Source organism: Maniola jurtina, chromosome 12 (genome assembly GCF_905333055.1).
Source record: "Maniola jurtina chromosome 12, ilManJurt1.1, whole genome shotgun sequence".
Taxonomy (NCBI): Eukaryota; Metazoa; Arthropoda; class Insecta; order Lepidoptera; family Nymphalidae; genus Maniola; species Maniola jurtina.
The window spans coordinates 7,637,341-7,654,533 of NC_060040.1; the positions used below are offsets into that span (position 1 = coordinate 7,637,341).

At 38.3% G+C, this 17,193-nt stretch overlaps 2 protein-coding genes across 6 annotated transcripts in view; one reads left to right on the forward strand and one right to left on the reverse strand.

Annotated features, from left to right (window-relative positions):
• The first annotated feature begins 150 nt into the window (after nt 1-150).
• On the forward strand, nt 151-11,124 carry LOC123870367 (smad nuclear-interacting protein 1). The gene is made up of 12 exons (XM_045913646.1): nt 151-617; nt 712-814; nt 1,327-1,461; nt 1,887-2,000; nt 2,423-2,508; nt 2,950-3,028; nt 3,861-3,947; nt 6,837-6,902; nt 7,358-7,564; nt 7,749-7,946; nt 8,644-8,858; nt 9,377-11,124. The coding sequence occupies exons 1-12, from the start codon at nt 251-253 to the stop codon at nt 9,607-9,609; spliced, it is 1,890 nt and encodes a 629-aa protein (XP_045769602.1). The 5' UTR covers nt 151-250; the 3' UTR covers nt 9,610-11,124.
• Nucleotides 11,125-11,243: 119 nt separating this feature from the next.
• The window catches only part of LOC123870360 (proto-oncogene tyrosine-protein kinase ROS), a 44,240-nt gene continuing 38,290 nt past the window's right edge, over nt 11,244-17,193 (reverse strand). For 3 of the 5 annotated variants that reach the window (XM_045913625.1, XM_045913624.1, XM_045913627.1), the window contains exons 31-37: nt 16,261-16,455; nt 15,712-15,931; nt 15,180-15,277; nt 14,382-14,491; nt 13,837-14,000; nt 12,217-12,267; nt 11,244-11,941 (exon numbers count right to left, since the gene is read on the reverse strand). In XM_045913625.1, coding sequence (XP_045769581.1) covers nt 11,538-11,941; nt 12,217-12,267; nt 13,837-14,000; nt 14,382-14,491; nt 15,180-15,277; nt 15,712-15,931; nt 16,261-16,455 — 1,242 coding nt within the window. In that variant the 3' untranslated portion in view covers nt 11,244-11,537. Of the gene's footprint in view, nt 11,942-12,186; nt 12,268-13,836; nt 14,001-14,381; nt 14,492-15,179; nt 15,278-15,711; nt 15,932-16,260; nt 16,456-17,193 lie in introns of all 5 variants that reach the window. The other 2 variants (XM_045913628.1, XM_045913626.1) reach the window with 2 other exon arrangements.

Sequence of the window (17,193 nt, forward strand, 5' to 3'; positions counted from 1 at the left end):
CAGAGCACTTCATCTATATTGTTTCTACTACGCATAGACCATCGATATAATAGATACCTATAGATTTTGATCCCTACATATATAATCTGTATTCTGTGGTCTATTTTTTATGTGTCTATGACTAACTATAAACAAGCTACACTCTCTTTGTCTATGACTAAACCTGAACTTAGGAAGTGCGTGGTTCGAGATTTTACATTACTTTTTAAAATATTTCAAGAGCAAGTGCGTTGGTTTAGGCAGATTTAAAATGAAATCTAAAAAACGCCACCACGACTCTTCTGAAGAATCAGAAGAGTCAGATGCTAGCGTAAAATCTAGCAGCACATCGGAAAGTGATAGTGATGATTCCTCGGTATCGGAGCTCCGGCACAAAAAGAAAAAAAAACGTGCTGATTCTTCAGATTCAGACAGTAACTCTGATCAAAAACGTGCTAAGAAACGTAAACATAAGAAGAAAAAAAAGAAGCATAATAAGAAAAAACGCCGATCTGATTCCCTCGACGACATTTCTGATGATGCCATTTCGATAAGCGACGACGGCGAAATCTCGAGCAAAAAGAGACGAAAACACAAACATAAACATTCCAAACGAGCCCACAGCTCTGTTAGTGAAGGTAAAATCACAATATTTTAGTCTCAAACTTTCCAACAATCCTGTACATACGTATGTATAATCATAAAATTTCTAACATGGTTTTTTGTATATAGATGAGAGGTATGAAAACCATGGAGAGCGTCGTTTGCATAGCGTAGTGAAAGAACGTCGCGCATCTTCAGAGGCGGGCAGTCAACCTTCTCGTACTTATTATCAGTAAGTAACTTGAACTGTATCAATAATTTTGCTCTTAGTTGGTAAACAGTAGCAAATTGTTACATTTTTCTAAAATTGAATTTTTAGCATAGAATGCTTAATTATACCTTCCAGGTACAGAAGGATTATGCTGCAAAGATATTTAAATAAATAGCAACTGTTATGATTCAGTAAAGTGCAATTATTCAGTTTGCACTTAACAATTTTAATAAACAGCTCTCTCTATTCTGTAAAGTCCTATGTCTTAACTCTCTCTATCATAAGCGAGTCATTGATTGATTGATCAATGGGATGCACCATGCGGGATAGGTATATTTCTTGGGCCTATCAAAATTGTGTACCAACTTTTTCTAATAAAAATAAGTATTACAAAATGTAGAATTTAAATTGCTTTATCTCAAAAACTCATTCTGTTTAAGATTTGAATATTTGTGACTTTTAAAGACAATACAACAGCACCTAACAATGAAATACAGAAACTAGTCTTCAGTTTAAAACTTTTTAACTTTTAGGAAAGAATATCATGAGCCTGCATCAACTGACAACTATACACGTGAACAGGAACTGCAGAAGTTTTACAGAGGGACAAGTAAAGAAAAACGTGACTACAGGGACAATTACAACTATGAACGAGAAAGGAGTGACAGGTCTGAACTAAAAGAATCCTATCACGTTAGAAAACTAAACCAAATGAATATTTTGGCTATGCAATGATAACTTAGTGGTTAAAGATTACAGTCCAGGGTTTAATCCCTGTTAAATTTTAAGTACTTAAATGTCACTTGCTTTAACAGTGAAGGAAAACATTGTGAAGAAGTTCTGAAATAAATGTGAAGTCTGCCAATCCACACTTTGCCAGTATGATGGACTATAGCCTAAACATAACTTAAACTATAATGGGCCAGTGAAAGGTTGTGATGTTGATGAATTGCTGTCCATACAAAAGTGTGTCTATCTTTCTGTCTGTGTTACCTTTTTATGGTACAAAGACAGCTTGCTTTCTGGTGATGGACATAAATTATAAGTAGTAACTAGTAATGTATATGAATGCTTAATTTTATGATTATTGCAGGTATGCAACTCATGACGACAAATACAGACAGAGGGACAAGTATGGACAAGGTTCACATTTTACTTCCAATCAAGAATATAGTGGAAGGCAGAGAGAATATAATGATTATAAGAGGTAGATTTCAACCGCTTTTAGTGTCAATGTCCTAATAGAATACACAAGATGACTTGGCTCAGGCACTGCACCTACCAATGCCATACAAGTGTGGAAGAAACTTATGTTCAGACTATATGTCTACCATGCGTCACTTCTGTATAAACTGCCTTAACAACAGGTGACATAAAAGGAAAATACCTTTGCCTAATCTTCAAAAAAGACCTTTCTATTTCATTTATTTTTAAAAATTTACTGTTAAAAAAGGATACACAGAAGAAAAGAAACAAAAAACTAGGAACAGAAGTTAACTACAAAAGGCAGTTTTATCCGCCATTGGATCTGAGCTTTCCCTCTAAATATTATGTTTCTGTGTTTAAAGTACTTTAAAATTAGCCCTAAAGATGGTGTAGGAATAAAGTATTTGTATAATTTAATACTAGGCCGGTAAGATATGAAGAGCCAAGGCGCGAAGATCATTACAAGAGAACACGCGAACCACAGTACGAGCCAAGAGAAGAGTCGAGAGGTTAGTAATCTAATCTGTAGTAAAAAAAACACTAGTGACCCGCCCCAGCTCCGCAAGGGTAGCTTATTACAATTTTTGTAGGGATCTCTAATTTTTCGAAAATAAAATATAGCCTGTTACTCAGGAATAATGTAATGGTGAAAAATTGGTTCAGTAGTTCCAGAGATTACTTCCAAGGTATTAGAATTAAGGTACTAGAATTAATTTCTTAAACTGGACCCTTTCAAGTAAAGATTTTTATATAAACCTGTGAGGATGATACTGCCATTGTCGCAATTAAAATACCATAAGCCTACGTTGTCGTCTTAGTTTACAAATTGCGAAAAATCAAATTAAATTTGTATTTCGCGGGCAGGCCCGTCGCCTCCACCTTAATACCTCATGTTTCTGACCTAATCCTTATCTTTACTTGTATTTACTAATGTACTTTCCATCCTTTAGGCAATAATAAATACAACCGTTATGAAGAGAAACCTATTAAAAGGCAAGAGTATGACGACAGAAGGGATTATCGTGACAGGTAGTACTTTAACCTTTTAACTAATACATATAGTTAATATTATTATGAAAACGAAAGTTTGTCTTACTGTCTGTCTGCTACCTATTTCCTGCCCATCCGTTTGAGTGATTTTGACGAAAGTTGGTACAGTGAGTGATAGCTTGCATCCTGAGAAAAGACATAAGTTACATACTTTTTGTCCGGGAAAATCAAAAAATTTACATGGGATTTTAAAATCTTATAATATCCAAGCGGGAATGGTCTAGTACAGGGGTCGGCAAGTAATTTTAAGTGGGGTCCAGATACTGTTGAAAAATTTTATCGAAGTCCAGAACAAAAGCTCATACTACTTATTCGTTTTTATTCAAGCCATATTTAAAGAGAAGGCTTTGCAACAACATTTCAGCCAATTTAGGTCATTCAGCAACAGCTTTCCCATTTCTGAAAAGTTTTGGAATCTTAATTATTTTAAGATCGATTGGCTAGAATTAAAAATATTCAGCGGTCCAAGGTCCAACTGTCCGTGTCCGGATTGCGGTCCGCCTGTTGCTAGTCACACTAATATTAAAAAGGCGAAAGTTTGTGTGTATGTGTGTGTGTATGTTTGTTACTCCTTCACGCAAAACCTACGGGACGGATTTGACTGAAATTTGGAATATAGATAGATAACATCCTGGATTAGCACATAGGCTACTTTTTATTGCAGAAAATCAAAGAGTTCTGACGGGATTTTGAAAACCTAAATCCACGCGGACATCATCTAGTATCTAATAAGGTAGAGGTTTTCTATCTTATAAAGTCCTTACAGATTTGAAAGAATATCTCCTTATAAATATCTATAATTTTTACACAGACGTGCCCCTGCTGAGCCCGAGCGGTCCCATGTGAAGGAATATGAAAAGAGGGATAAGTACCATGACGACAGACCTTCACTAGAACAGTACGTATCTAAAATTATTCATTCATTAATAAATATTAGAAATTCACTCGCATGTTTATGAAGTCATAGTATCAAGTAACATTTACTGTCTCATAAATAAAAAAATTACATCCCAGCATTAGTGTTTATTCAGATTTATTCGAATGTTTTAGTCTGTCTATCAATTACTTTAATCTAGGAGTATGTCTGAATGAAAGCTAAGCTGAAAATGCCTATTTTTTTATTCACAAAACTCAACTGTATCCTCAGATCTAAAATTAGTGCTATCTTTTTCCAAAGGCTACATTGTGAAAAGGAGAACACTATTTTAAATCCTGTAAATTTACGGCCGAAATTAATATAAATCAATTGTATATGGTAATCTGTCTCTGGCAGGAAATATTGTACATCAACCTTTAGAAAGGAATAGTGGTTTCGTAAAGCGTTGTCTTTGTCGTTGAGACTGACAAAACGTCATACAGGAATGAGTGACAGAGACAACTTTCTACAAAGCCGAAAGCTCTTTCTAAAGGTTGATGTACAATATTTCCTGCCGACTACTGTACTTTTAGTAAAATTGTTATTTGTCAAAAATTGTATGGTATTTTTTGACAAATAATAATTTTGCTAAATAACTTATCGACAGATTATACTAGATAGACTGATTATTGTTATTAGTTTCGGGCGCCAGAGAGATTTGTGTGTAACCAAGTAGACATCAGGGTGATGTTTTATTTATAAGGCTGTTCAAATTGGCTGTTACGGTTATATCTGTATATAATGAGGTTCGTGCATGTTGCGCCGCCGCGCGTATTCCGCGACGCTAAACGACTGTATTTGTTTTTACAGTGACAACTCTACAGACAATTATAATGAGTTCGGTCAGAACATGTTGCAGTTGCAAAGACATTTTAATGTTTTCGCCTTAAATGATAATTACTCTAGGCATGTATGAGACAGCTATCTCTATGCATTTAATCAAATGTGTAGTTGTACCTCTATAATTTAAAACATGGTTTTTTGAAGAAAGGACAGAGTAAGGGAGGATGGCAAATATTCGTTTTCTCGATAATTGTCCACAAAATAATGTTTTATCAGGAAGGTCTTGCAAGAAATTTTGGATATTACAGTTTAAATTCTTTCGCGAGGAAAACTCTTATAGAAACCTATAATTTACAGACTGTTTGTTACACAAGCATATAGGAATTTTATCTTATGCGTTTTAATGCAACCTATTACCGGATATCGAAAATTTGAATTATAAAAATTGTGATGAAAATGGATGCTTTTTGAACCTGTCATAATTTTGAAAGAAGATAAGGACATAGAAAAACCGTCAATATTAATTGCACATAAGTATCTAGAAGAAGATGAAAGAAGACTTGGTTGAAATCCAAAAAAAGATAGTATGATCCATGAGTAAATGTTGGATAATATTATGTAATGATGGATCCAAACAAACTTTATGGAAATATCACAGAATATATTTTATAATAATTATTACAGAAACAGGAAAAAGAAGATTCAACTTATAATAATTTTCATCAAAAAAGAATAAGGATTCCAGTTTTTCTAAAAAGAAACAAAATTTTTACAAAATATTACAGAAAATTAATTCAGTAAACGTTCTGTTATGGATTATTCAATGTTGTTAATAACTAAGTAATTAGATAAACATTGAAATAGGAAATATGATTTTTTTAATGTTGGCTAAATATTTCAAAAAACAACAGGAATAAATGGTTCACGAGAAATAAGAAGGAAAAGCGTAATGGATTATGTTTAACGGCAAACAAAGAAAAGGTAAATTACAGGAAACAAATAATATGGAATCACTTCGAATTCCCAAAGGAATGTCATATTATTATGATAAGAAATCAAAAATAAGTTCAACAATAGTCAAATATTTTCAAATTAGTATCAGAAATCAAGCATTGTAAGATTGAAAAAATAAGTGAAATAGAATAAGAAACAGATAAAATAAAATAAATACTGCAGAAAACAGAGAATGAAAGAAAATATAACGGAAATTGAATACCTTGGTGTTAATTGATTGGTAAAGTTAGATTAACTTGAGCTCACACAGATGGTGAAAGTTGAGATAACTATTACTATATAGTTTGAACCGGTTTATCGATGGAGTAAGTACGTGGTAGCAGTCATAATACGAAAGTACATTACATCTGCATTTGAAATTAATCAGAAACTGCTACAATATTCTTCCAAATACATAAGATTATGAAATACGCACACCACCATTTTTGGTCAAAGATGTATTTCATTAGTAAGTTGAAATACTTACGTAAATATACTATGTAAAAATACATATGTATAGATAAATCCACGATCGGATGCAATGCAGTAGGTATATGTTCGCGAATCATCATTCTATTGAAGTGTGAAGTAATGGTAAGTGTTCAAGGAGTGTCAAAATAACTGATACATCGTGTTGGGATGTTTTCTTGTTTATAACTTAGCTAACTTCGGATTTTATTTTATCTGTAAATTATTTTTATGACTATAGATAGTTCGTCAGCTTCTAAACAAATTAAGATTTTGAAGCCACAAAACATTAATATTTATATCAACGAATTATGTGCAGGAGTCGTAAAATTGTTTTATCTTTCACAATCAAAGCATATTACAACTTGCAAAAAAAAAACAAGTACGTGTATTCTTTATATTGTATTCCAAATCCAAGTTTATTAAATAATATAAAAAATTAACCAATATATAGGATTACAATAATTATGTACAAAATCATTTCCAATTCCTATCACTTTAATATACATATTGTCCAATATTATCCTTTATACATAATTTGTCATGTGATATTGCTTTTTATTTGTTGTAAATAATATGGGATGTCTTAAAACGTGAGAAATGACCAGAACTTACTGTCAATTACAGGAGCCGAGACGTACGCCGTGATAGGCCGAGCAGACCAGAGAAACCGCCTGTTACGTCACAGTACAAGTAAGTGCATAGTTTTTTTTTTTTTGGATTATTCAAAATGTTTGTACATACTAATATTTAAATCAAGTTGTACTTCCATTTCGCTGAACGTTTCTAAAGAAGTTACATTTTAATAACGTACACACTATAACGTATCATCGTCATCGCTGTCCCCTACTGACCACGGGTTTCCTCTCAAAATGAGATGGGGTCAGGCAATAATCCACCATAGCCTACTGTCCCTTTAAGAATAAACACTTGTGGGAAAACGCATCTTTACACATCCAGGTTTCCTCACGGCGTTTTTCTTCACCGTTACCACATAATAATAATAATTACTATGTAAAGAAGAGACACTCAGTCCCCTGCCAATTTATCATCGCCCGCAACGTAATGATACGGTTACTGGCATTGCCACGCTGGCGTTACATCATCAAAAAGTTCCATCCAAACAGAAGAGAATTTTGCCTGTTCAGAGAGCGCTCAAGATCCAGAAGCGAAGACCGTTCGTACAAAGAGAAAAGAAGAGACGACAGGGAAGACAAAAGCCGCGACAGATACAAGGACGAGGGAGGGGAGAGAGTGCGCGACCGATACAAGGAGGAGCGAGACGAGCGACGCGAGCGGGAGCGCCGCGCCGGCGACAAGTCCGAGCCGCCCAAACCACGAGAACGGAAAAGCAGGTGAGATTTGACACTCCTCTCCATGGTCCCTCCAAATTGAGAGTGAAAGCATGCTATTATATATACAATCAACAATTACGGGCGGGACAGTACTCAAAAGCGAGATGTGTGAACGTTGGAATCAACGTTGGTCATCAGGATATATTTTTTGTAGTATATAATAAATACACTTACATTTTGTCAGGTTCGATAACGGGAACGACAAAGAATACAGCTGGGGTAAAAACGACGACAAGAAAGAAGGAGAAAAGAGCCAAGAAGAGAAAGAGAAGCCCAACTTCGGGCTGTCGGGCAAACTGACGGCCGACGCGAACACCGTCAACGGAGTCGTCATCAAGTACACGGAGCCCGACGACGCCAAGCAACCCAAGCGACGATGGAGGTAAGTGGAATACTGCTGGCTATTTGAAAATGGACATTGGGTTTTCATTTACATTATATAGTCTTGCGATTGACTGTAATCACACCTAATAGTACGTGATGCATCATCACCCACCCTAACGTGGAGCATGCCTTCCTAGATGGTGCCTACTTACTCTTCTTTTGAAGGCACTAATTTCACAGCTAGCGAAAAAATGGAAACCGGAAGGGCATTCCATAATCTAGCAGTGTGTATTAGAAATTTTTTAATAATCCCTCCTTGATCATGGATTGCCTTTCGGTTTCTATTAGAAACGAAGAAGCAAATCGCTTCGTACGAGTCCATGGTATTTTGACTATGTATATGTAGAGTGCAGGACACAGTTCAAAAAATCCATAGAGGATGGGGTCCCAAGGTGCCAAAATAGCACCTCGCACCGGAAACCGCAGTATTATTGGAAGACCTCTCGATAGGTGGACAGATGACATCGAACGGGTCGCAGGAAGCTGTTGAAGGCGGTGAAAGACCGTGGCATATGGAACTGTGGAAGTCCCCTCAAGAGTTCTATGTTCTGCAGTGAACGTCTGTCGGTTGACTTCAATGACGATGATGATGAAGGATGTAGGCCCTTCGCGATCCGATAGTAAAATGGCAACGGGGGAACTAAAACTGGCACTGTATGCATTATCTTTAGACTATGAAACTAATTTGTTTGCAGATTTTATCCATTCAAGGGTGACAAAGCTTTGCCCATCCTGTACATCCATCGCCAGTCGAGCTTCCTGATCGGGCGCGACAAAAAGGTGGTGGACATCGCGCTGGAGCACCCATCCATCAGCAAGCAGCACGCGGCGCTGCAGTACCGCGCCACGCCCTTCACCCGCGCCGACGGCTCACAGGGCCGACGCGTTAGGCCCTACATCATCGATCTCGGTAAGTTACAGGTCTCGCTATAGTCTCACTCGCAACAGAAATGAGATCTGTAGAAGAAGCAGAGTAAGCGATATAGCTCAACGGGTTGCGAAGCTGAATTGACAGTGGGTGGGGCACAGAGTTCCAAGAACCTCCCATGGTGCTGAAATTGCGACCTCGCACAGGAAAACGCAGCGTTGATAAACAAATTGCAGAGTTGCTGGGTTCAGTCGGCGCATGACCGTGGCGTGTGGAAGACGTGATTTTATTTGATATGGTTATAAATTGGAATAGTTCAGAGTTGTTTACAGGGTATTTATTACTGATCCTTTCTACCAAGTTTACTTCATGCGAGTAACACAATTTTATACATTGGTCGAATCCTTAGTAGTAAATTTTTGGCAATTGTACAAAAAAAAATCAAAAGCACCCCTTTTTATTGACGTTACCTCTTTAATGTAACATTACGAAACGTTTCGGTAGCTATAACGTTATAAAATAAAGTAACGGTCCACGCTCACGGCTTTGTCCCGGCGCAGAGTCTGCGAACGGCACGTTCGTGAACAACAAGAAGGTAGCCCCGCGGCGCTACACGGAGCTGCTGGAGCGCGATGTGGTGAAGTTCGGCTTCTCCGCGCGCGAGTACGTTTTGCTGCACGAGAACAGCAAGGACGACGCGCAGGACGACGACCAGGAGCCCGCCGTCGCCACCACCGACCGCATCAAGCAAGAGAAGCGCGCCAAGGAGGCGGCCGCCGCCGACGGCGACTGAGGTACCTACTTCTACTTGTTACTTTATAATAGAGAGTTCTATGCTCGTTTTATTTCTTATGTGCTAAATGCACTTGATATAGCAAGCGCTCTGGGCACGCGGACTGAACGCTGTGAAGACATAATGTATGGCGCTCTGTGCAACGAAATACATGCTCCCGGTGCGCTCCCCTTTCTTTTCATAGAACACCATACATTTTGTCTTCATAGCGTCCCGTCTGCACGCCCGGTGTGCTTGCTATTATATCAAGACAATAAGGTTCAAATCTATAGAGTGCAGTTAGACTTTGCTTAGACTTAAGATAGCGTTAAAACGAGACAGCCTTTATATCTCTACGTAAAACTATCTCGTTTTACCTCCGTCTTAAGTCTGAGCTGAGACAAAGTGCGCTCTTTAGATCTCTTACTAAGATCAAATCTATAAACCATACTTTAACTTTGCTCAGACTTAAGACTGAGTAAAAAAGAGAGTTATGCCTCTAACATAAGTCTTTTTTGTTTTAACTCTTAAGAAAAGTCAAAGTATGTTATGTAGATTTTAATTTAAGTCCTCACAAAGGTTGACCTTCACCGTAAGCCGATGAAACTTATTTTTATCAATCACTGCACCTCAACGAACATACCCATGTATGGGTTGGTATTGAATTAACAATTTAATATTTGATGATACTAAAAATTCTTCACACCAACTTGAATTATTAAGGGTAGTCTTAACCTGATTTCATTAGGTCATTCACAGTTTATTATTTAATATATTATAATGATTGAAAATCTATTCGGTGAAGGTCGACCCTATCTCATATCTCGTTCTTAGCCTATAGGAAAAATATAGACATAAACAGGCTGTCATACCATGAAATTGTTTTAAAAAAGTGTATTAAAAGTAAGATAATGTACAAAAACTACGGAAGAATGTTTCATATTTTCTGTATTTTAAACTTGTTGTATTTGCAAAGATTGTTCTATTTTTTCTTTGCTTAATTTTTCATATTTCAAAATCTCCGTACTATGGAAGATATGAAACAAAATGCGGTTAAATGTTCACAACTGACTTAATGAACAATTTGAAGCAGTCTCTATTTTTTCTTTAGCCTTTGGATGTACTCATGGGCTGTAACCAATTTATTTTAGGGATCTACTTTTTTTGGCACTGGCGACACCAATGGAGCTTAACTTAATGTAAATAAATTACTTTTCTACATTCTTTATTTCATTTGCTGAAACTGTAATATTTGCCAAAAATGTATTTTTTTGTCTTGTCGATCTTGATACCTATAATAAAACGTGTTTAAAAAATAGCATCTCTTGCGTGTGAAATATTTTTGACTCTTGCCAATTTATTAACTCTGTTTTAGACTTTGGTTTTCACGACTAATAGTTTAAAAGGTTCTTTAGGCAAGCTTCCAATCTATTTTTTGTTTTTAGTCTTCGGAACTAAATATATTTTAAGTGATCGCAATATAATGTATGTTAGTATTTCGATATCTGTACTTTGTTGTTTGATCAGTACCTAAGTTAAAAAATCCAATTGTGCATAAATGCGCCGTCAAAGTAGAATATCATCAATTATTGCAAGTATTTCTGCAATTTTATTTTGTTTAAATCGGATAGAAAAATAAAATATTATGACATTACTGATATGTATGTTTTTGGTTTTAATTACAATCGGTCATAGAAAAACCACACATATTTTTACTTAAATAAGTTCTAGAACATATAATAAATGCATAACTATTATGACATCATAGTTTCATTTTGTACCCAATTGCTTACACGCATTCCTCAACAATACAATACCCACAGTGGCTAACACTAATATTTACATCGAATCGGTCCTCATATTTACATTAACGATTACTATTAAATAAATAATTAAATATTTTAAAATTACAAGGATAGTCTGTCGGTGGAATTTTCTAATATCACAGTTTAAAATGGAGTCTTAAAGATGTGTTTATCGAAGTGTATATCGGAACGCTTGCGCGCGGCCGAGGGGCCGGCGCGAGGCTCGAGGAAGGCGCGCTGCGCGCCGCACAGCGAGGCTCGCTTCACGATGCCGTTCCGCAGCGGAACGATGGTGGCGTTGGCCGGCCGCGCGCTCGTCCGCAGCGAGTGGCTCCGGTACAGCGGCGGCTTGATGAGTCTATTGGGCGCCACGCCGACGATGCTGTGTCTCGAAAACGGGGCGTAATTGAACGGTGTCCGCGGGATCTCGTAGCCGTCGCAGACGGTGTTCGCGGGCGAGTCGCTGTCGTACATGAGCTCCAAATACTTGGGCGCCCGCTGCGGCAGCAGGTGCGACGGCTCCATCTCGTGTTCTGGGAACTCTTCGTCTGTCAAAAATTTATTTGTGTTAATTACATCGTAGGAGAAAGAGGATGACATACGCTTCAAAATGATTATTATTGTTGTGTTTCGTACGTTTTCTATATAATCTGTAGAAGCTCTATCAAAATGTTGAATAATAGTAATAATTTGGTTATGAAAAAAAAAAAAATAGTAGACTGCAGAAATAGATATAAAATTTTATTTTAAATTATATTTTGTTTAATAATTACGCTGTTAATTCTATAATGACCTTTTGATTTGGAACGAGTGTGGAACTAACCCAACGTGTTGTCGTTCTCGTCCAGCAGGTAGCTGCGGTTGGCGACGGCGTCTGTACATGCGGCATGCAACATATCGTATTAGTTAGGTTAATGGTCTGCATTTAATAATACGGAGCTGATTCTGTTATCTTTATGAAAATTAGGATTTCGGTTGCGATCTGTCATTCCATACAAAATTCTTTATTTTGCAAGTTTGGCGCCCTTGATAGATAATGATATGCTGTCAGTCATCAAACTGTGCATGAAAAATTAGTGCTCACCCATGAATGCGCACTTATTTTCTTAATTTGCTACAGAAAGCTATTAGGGTACCTAAATAATTGTGAACATGTTTTTGGGGTAAAGCTCTTTTTCTATTTTGTATGATATTAGTTTTTGTATGTATAGAATCTGATAGAACTGCATATCATGTACTTTATCTAATGATCGTAGTTTCATTCTACCATTTATCACGAATTTTGGTCGGAGATGACAAAGACGCAAAAAATTACAGAATCAACGGGCAGTTTAGTCACATTTTATAGAAGCAGATGATTTTAAGTAAAGCATGCTCGTTTGCTTAAAATATTATATCGGGCGTCCTTGCTTCTTGTCTTGAAGATACCCATGCATTTAAAGTAAAACTATTATTTTGCGAAAAAATATACTTTTATCCTTATAGTAGACTTGGAAAGAAATGATAATTTTATTTATAATTATTATTTAAACAACTTTATTGTACAAAATACAAAGACAATAATAAATGATACACTTAATGTTTAATTTTCAGCCCTTTCGGCTAAGACTGTGGATACATCTATTTTCGTACAGTGTTATACAGTAGGTACTCTTGCTAAAATTAAGTATGTAGGTAACAGCCAATGTGAAGATTAATAGTTGAAACACCCATGTTTGGTAAAAGGGAGAGTTAATGTATTGACATGGATCATAAAGAAGTGGCGAGTGATGAAGACGTGGCACGGACACATGCTTCGTAGATTTTTTAACGATGCGAACTTCGTATTATAGACAGGTGGCAAAATAAAGCCATACATCCGAGCCAGATCTTCATTCTAGCCGCTTCAACATAAACCGCCCCTTAAACCAAAGCTGCTTATCTGTCTGTTCTAAAGCTTATATGTATATCGCGGCATCGTGCAAACAAACTATAGTGTATCGTATTACATTAATGAATAATTATAGTAGTCCCACAGCCTACTATAGGACGTATCCTGTTTATGGAGACGAGTTAATAGGTAAGCAAGATATCGCACTTCATTGGTCACTCATGCGACGCAAACGTCGTGTCGTATCCATAATCCATTGATTTGGCTTTGCTCATTGGACTGTAGGTACTGTGCACCTACCTACACACGAATCCATGAACTATGTATATATTTATATAGCTTATCCCTGCACCTGAATTGGTTAACCAGAGTCGTTGCATTACAACAACACAGTAGTTTGTTTGCATCTTAAACGTGCTGTAGTTAATCAAAGCTGGTTTGTCAGTTCCATAGTTCAGACCTTATTTAGCGGTTGACTCACAAGCACGCAATGAGGAATACGAAGCGAAAGAACCCTCTGTGAAGGTCAGCTGCCTTTTTATTCGAAATGAACTGTATTGAAGGTATATTTACCATCTCCGAGCAGTGTGAGATAGTGCGGCGCGGGCTCGGCGGTGGCGGTGAGCGTGATGTTGGGCGAGGTTTTGTCGCGCAGCGCCGTAACCACCTCGAGGCAGTACCGGAACGACGGCCGCGCCTCGGCCGAGTAGCTCCAGCACTTCTGTAGAAGCTCGTAGCTGCAAACAACGAACAGCTATCTGTAGACACAAATTTCGAAAGCGAAGCTTCTTGGGTTGGGGACCTAAGACCCCGTAAAGACTTTGCTGAGTTTGAATTTACACTGCACGTTTTCTACATTAACGCTCGAATTCTATCAACGTTGCTGAGACGTAAAATCTCTTTAAAAAAAAGGATTATTAGCTATGCTTATCATGACATTCCCTTTTCCCCTCCAACTAAGCGTAAAGCTTGTGCTAGGAGTAGGTACGACAATAGTGCAACCGGCAATAAAGTTTGAACCGGCGACCTTTCGTAATTCTGTCCGCTCCTCAATCGTTGAGCTACTGAGTCTCTGATATTAATCCTACTGTGTATCGAAATCGTTGGTTGATACTCACAAAGCGGAAGGGCAATTGGGCGGGCGGTCAGGCGTGCCGCCCGCGCGCACCAGCGACAGCACCTGGCGGTTGGTGCGCGCGGGGTACGGCTGCTGGCCCAGGGACAGCACCTACACACGACAATAAAGATAAACTCTAAACATTTACTTTGAAGCTAGAAATAATATTATAAGTGGTGATAGCCTAGTAGTTATTGGTCAAGACGTCGGCCTCCTATTCGGTAGGTCGGGGGTTCGATCCCGGGCACGCACCTTCTTGTCCCAAGTTATTTACAAGTTAGCTCTTGACTGCTATCTCACCTGGCGGTGAGTGATTATGCAGTCTAAGATGAAAGCGGGCTAACCTGGAAGGGGTATGGCAATTTTTACTAAACCCACACCCCTTTGGTTTCTGCACGGCATCCTACCAGAACGCTAAATCGCTTGGCGGCACGGTTTTGCCGGTAGGGTTAACTGAACACGACCGAAGCCTCCCACCAGGCACATCTAAATTTTCAGTGTTACGTGCGTTTTAAGCAATTAAATATCGCTCGCTTTAACGGTGAAGGAAACCATCATGAAGAAACCGCATGCCCGAGCTCATAACGTTCTCAAAAGTGTGTGAACTTTACCAATCCGCAATTGACCAGCGTGATGGACTATGGTTCAACTCTTCTCAGTTCTCATTCTGAGAGGAGACCCGTGCTCCGGGAAAACAAAAAATGCTTAGTTTAAAAAAAACTTTTTCCAACCAGATTTTAATGTTCAATTTTTAGTAGATACCTTTTTGAAATGAACTGTATAAAATGAATCGCCATACCTCCCAACATAGGACGCCCCAGGCCCAAACGTCCGACTGACAAGAAAATACTCCGTCCACGAGGCATTCCACTGCCATCCACCGCACTGGCAGTAAACCTGGAATTCGACCAAAAAGTAGTTAATAAACCGAAGTATCAAGTAATCCCTTCAGCATGAGGACAATTATGGCTAATGATCGTACAAAACGGGTGTGAGACGTTATCAAGATTATGGTCGACAACTCCCGCTAACGTCACTGTTGCACTTGTTAACACTTGAGTAGGGTAATATCATATTCTCCCATCAGTGAAAGACAAAGCATAGAAGGCACGTATTGTCATTTGAAAATAGACGCCACTAACTCACGTCTGTTAAATACGTAAATAACTTTATCATGATTGGTTCGTAGTCGTACCTATGATGCTCGCATGATACCGGCCGCTGAAGATACGTGCGGTACTAAATCACCCACCACGGTAGAGATTTCGTTACGCTATTCTATTTCTATGCTTTGTCTTTCACTGTATTCCATAAAGAAGCAATATCATTACCTTCTCCTTCCTTTCTGTAATAGTCGTTTTTATAGATATCTCTCGCGAGACCAAAGTCGCCAATCTTGACGACTCTGCCGTTCGCCCGCTGCGCCACCAGGCAGTTCCGGCACGCCAGGTCTCTGTGCACGAAATGCATTTCTTCCAAGTAGCGGCATCCCTTCGTTACGTCCACGCACATGTTCAGTAAGTCTAGCAGGGTCAGAGATTCTGGAGTATACTGTGAAAAAAAGTACCTCACTGTAGATATATTTCGATTATAAATCCTTTCTAAAAACAATCAACGGGGCAGATGATCATACTTACTATTTATCGCTAACTATCACTACTTACTAATTATCGCTAATGTTTTAAATAGCTCTTAAATCGTTTTGAATGTCTAGTCTCGTGGTTCCTATTCAGTAGAGGTTGCTCATCAGTCATCACTAAAATTTAGTGACGATGCTCACAGCGGAAAAGGCGAAAATTAAGTTGCTTTTCAAACAGGTCGGCAATAGGTACAGCGTACCTACTTGTAAATAGTAAAGTAGATTGTACATGTGTAGTTACCAGCGAAGCTCGCTTGGCGCGCAGGTAGCTGAGCAAGTCGCCGGCCTCCATGAGCTCCATGATGATGTAGTTGGGGTCGTTGTCGAGGCACACGCCCAGCAGGCGCAGGATGTGCTCGTGCTTGAAGTTGGACATCAGCGCCGCCTCCTTCAAGAATTCAGTCTTTTCTTGCTCCGTTGCTCCTTTGCGTAACGTCTAGGAAGCCAGAAATTTCAATTTTGTAACTCCAAAACAATCACACTAGGTAATATTATAAAGGAGAAAGTTTGTATGTATGTGTGTGTGTGTGTGTGTGTGTGTTTGTTACTCCTTCACGCAAAAACTACTGGACGGATTGGGCTGTAGAATGGAGATAGATTATATCCTGGATTAGCACATAGGCTACTTTTTATCCCGCAAAATCAAAGATTTCCCACGGGAATTTTAAAAAACCTACATCCACGCGAACGAAGTCGCGGGCATCAGCTAGTAATTCATATTTTAAAGATAAATTCGTACTTTTGTACCTATGACACGCATGCGCGTAGCGGCACAGTTTACCTACAATAGATGCTGGTATAGTATTTACGCACCTTTGGGTAAAAAGACACCTACAATCATGCTTCAAAATATGGCGGTTCGTTACGTCACAGAAGTCGTTGGAAACCCAATATTACCTTAACCAGAGAATTAAAGTAGGTAACCGATGCATGTAGCTCTCAAAGCTAACACGTTGAAAGGCAGAGCTGCAAAGTTGTCGAGAGGAGACCGCATCTAGGCAAACGGACTGTAGGGCGCCCTCGGCTTAGTGGAGCGATGGCATCCCGAAACGTTGGCGCTACTTAGAAATCTTTGTGCAACTGATTCTGATGGCAAATAAATTCTAGAGTATTTGCATCTCTTTCTTACCAATGTAATAAAGAAGGATAGACAAACTTATTTGTAATTGCTGTT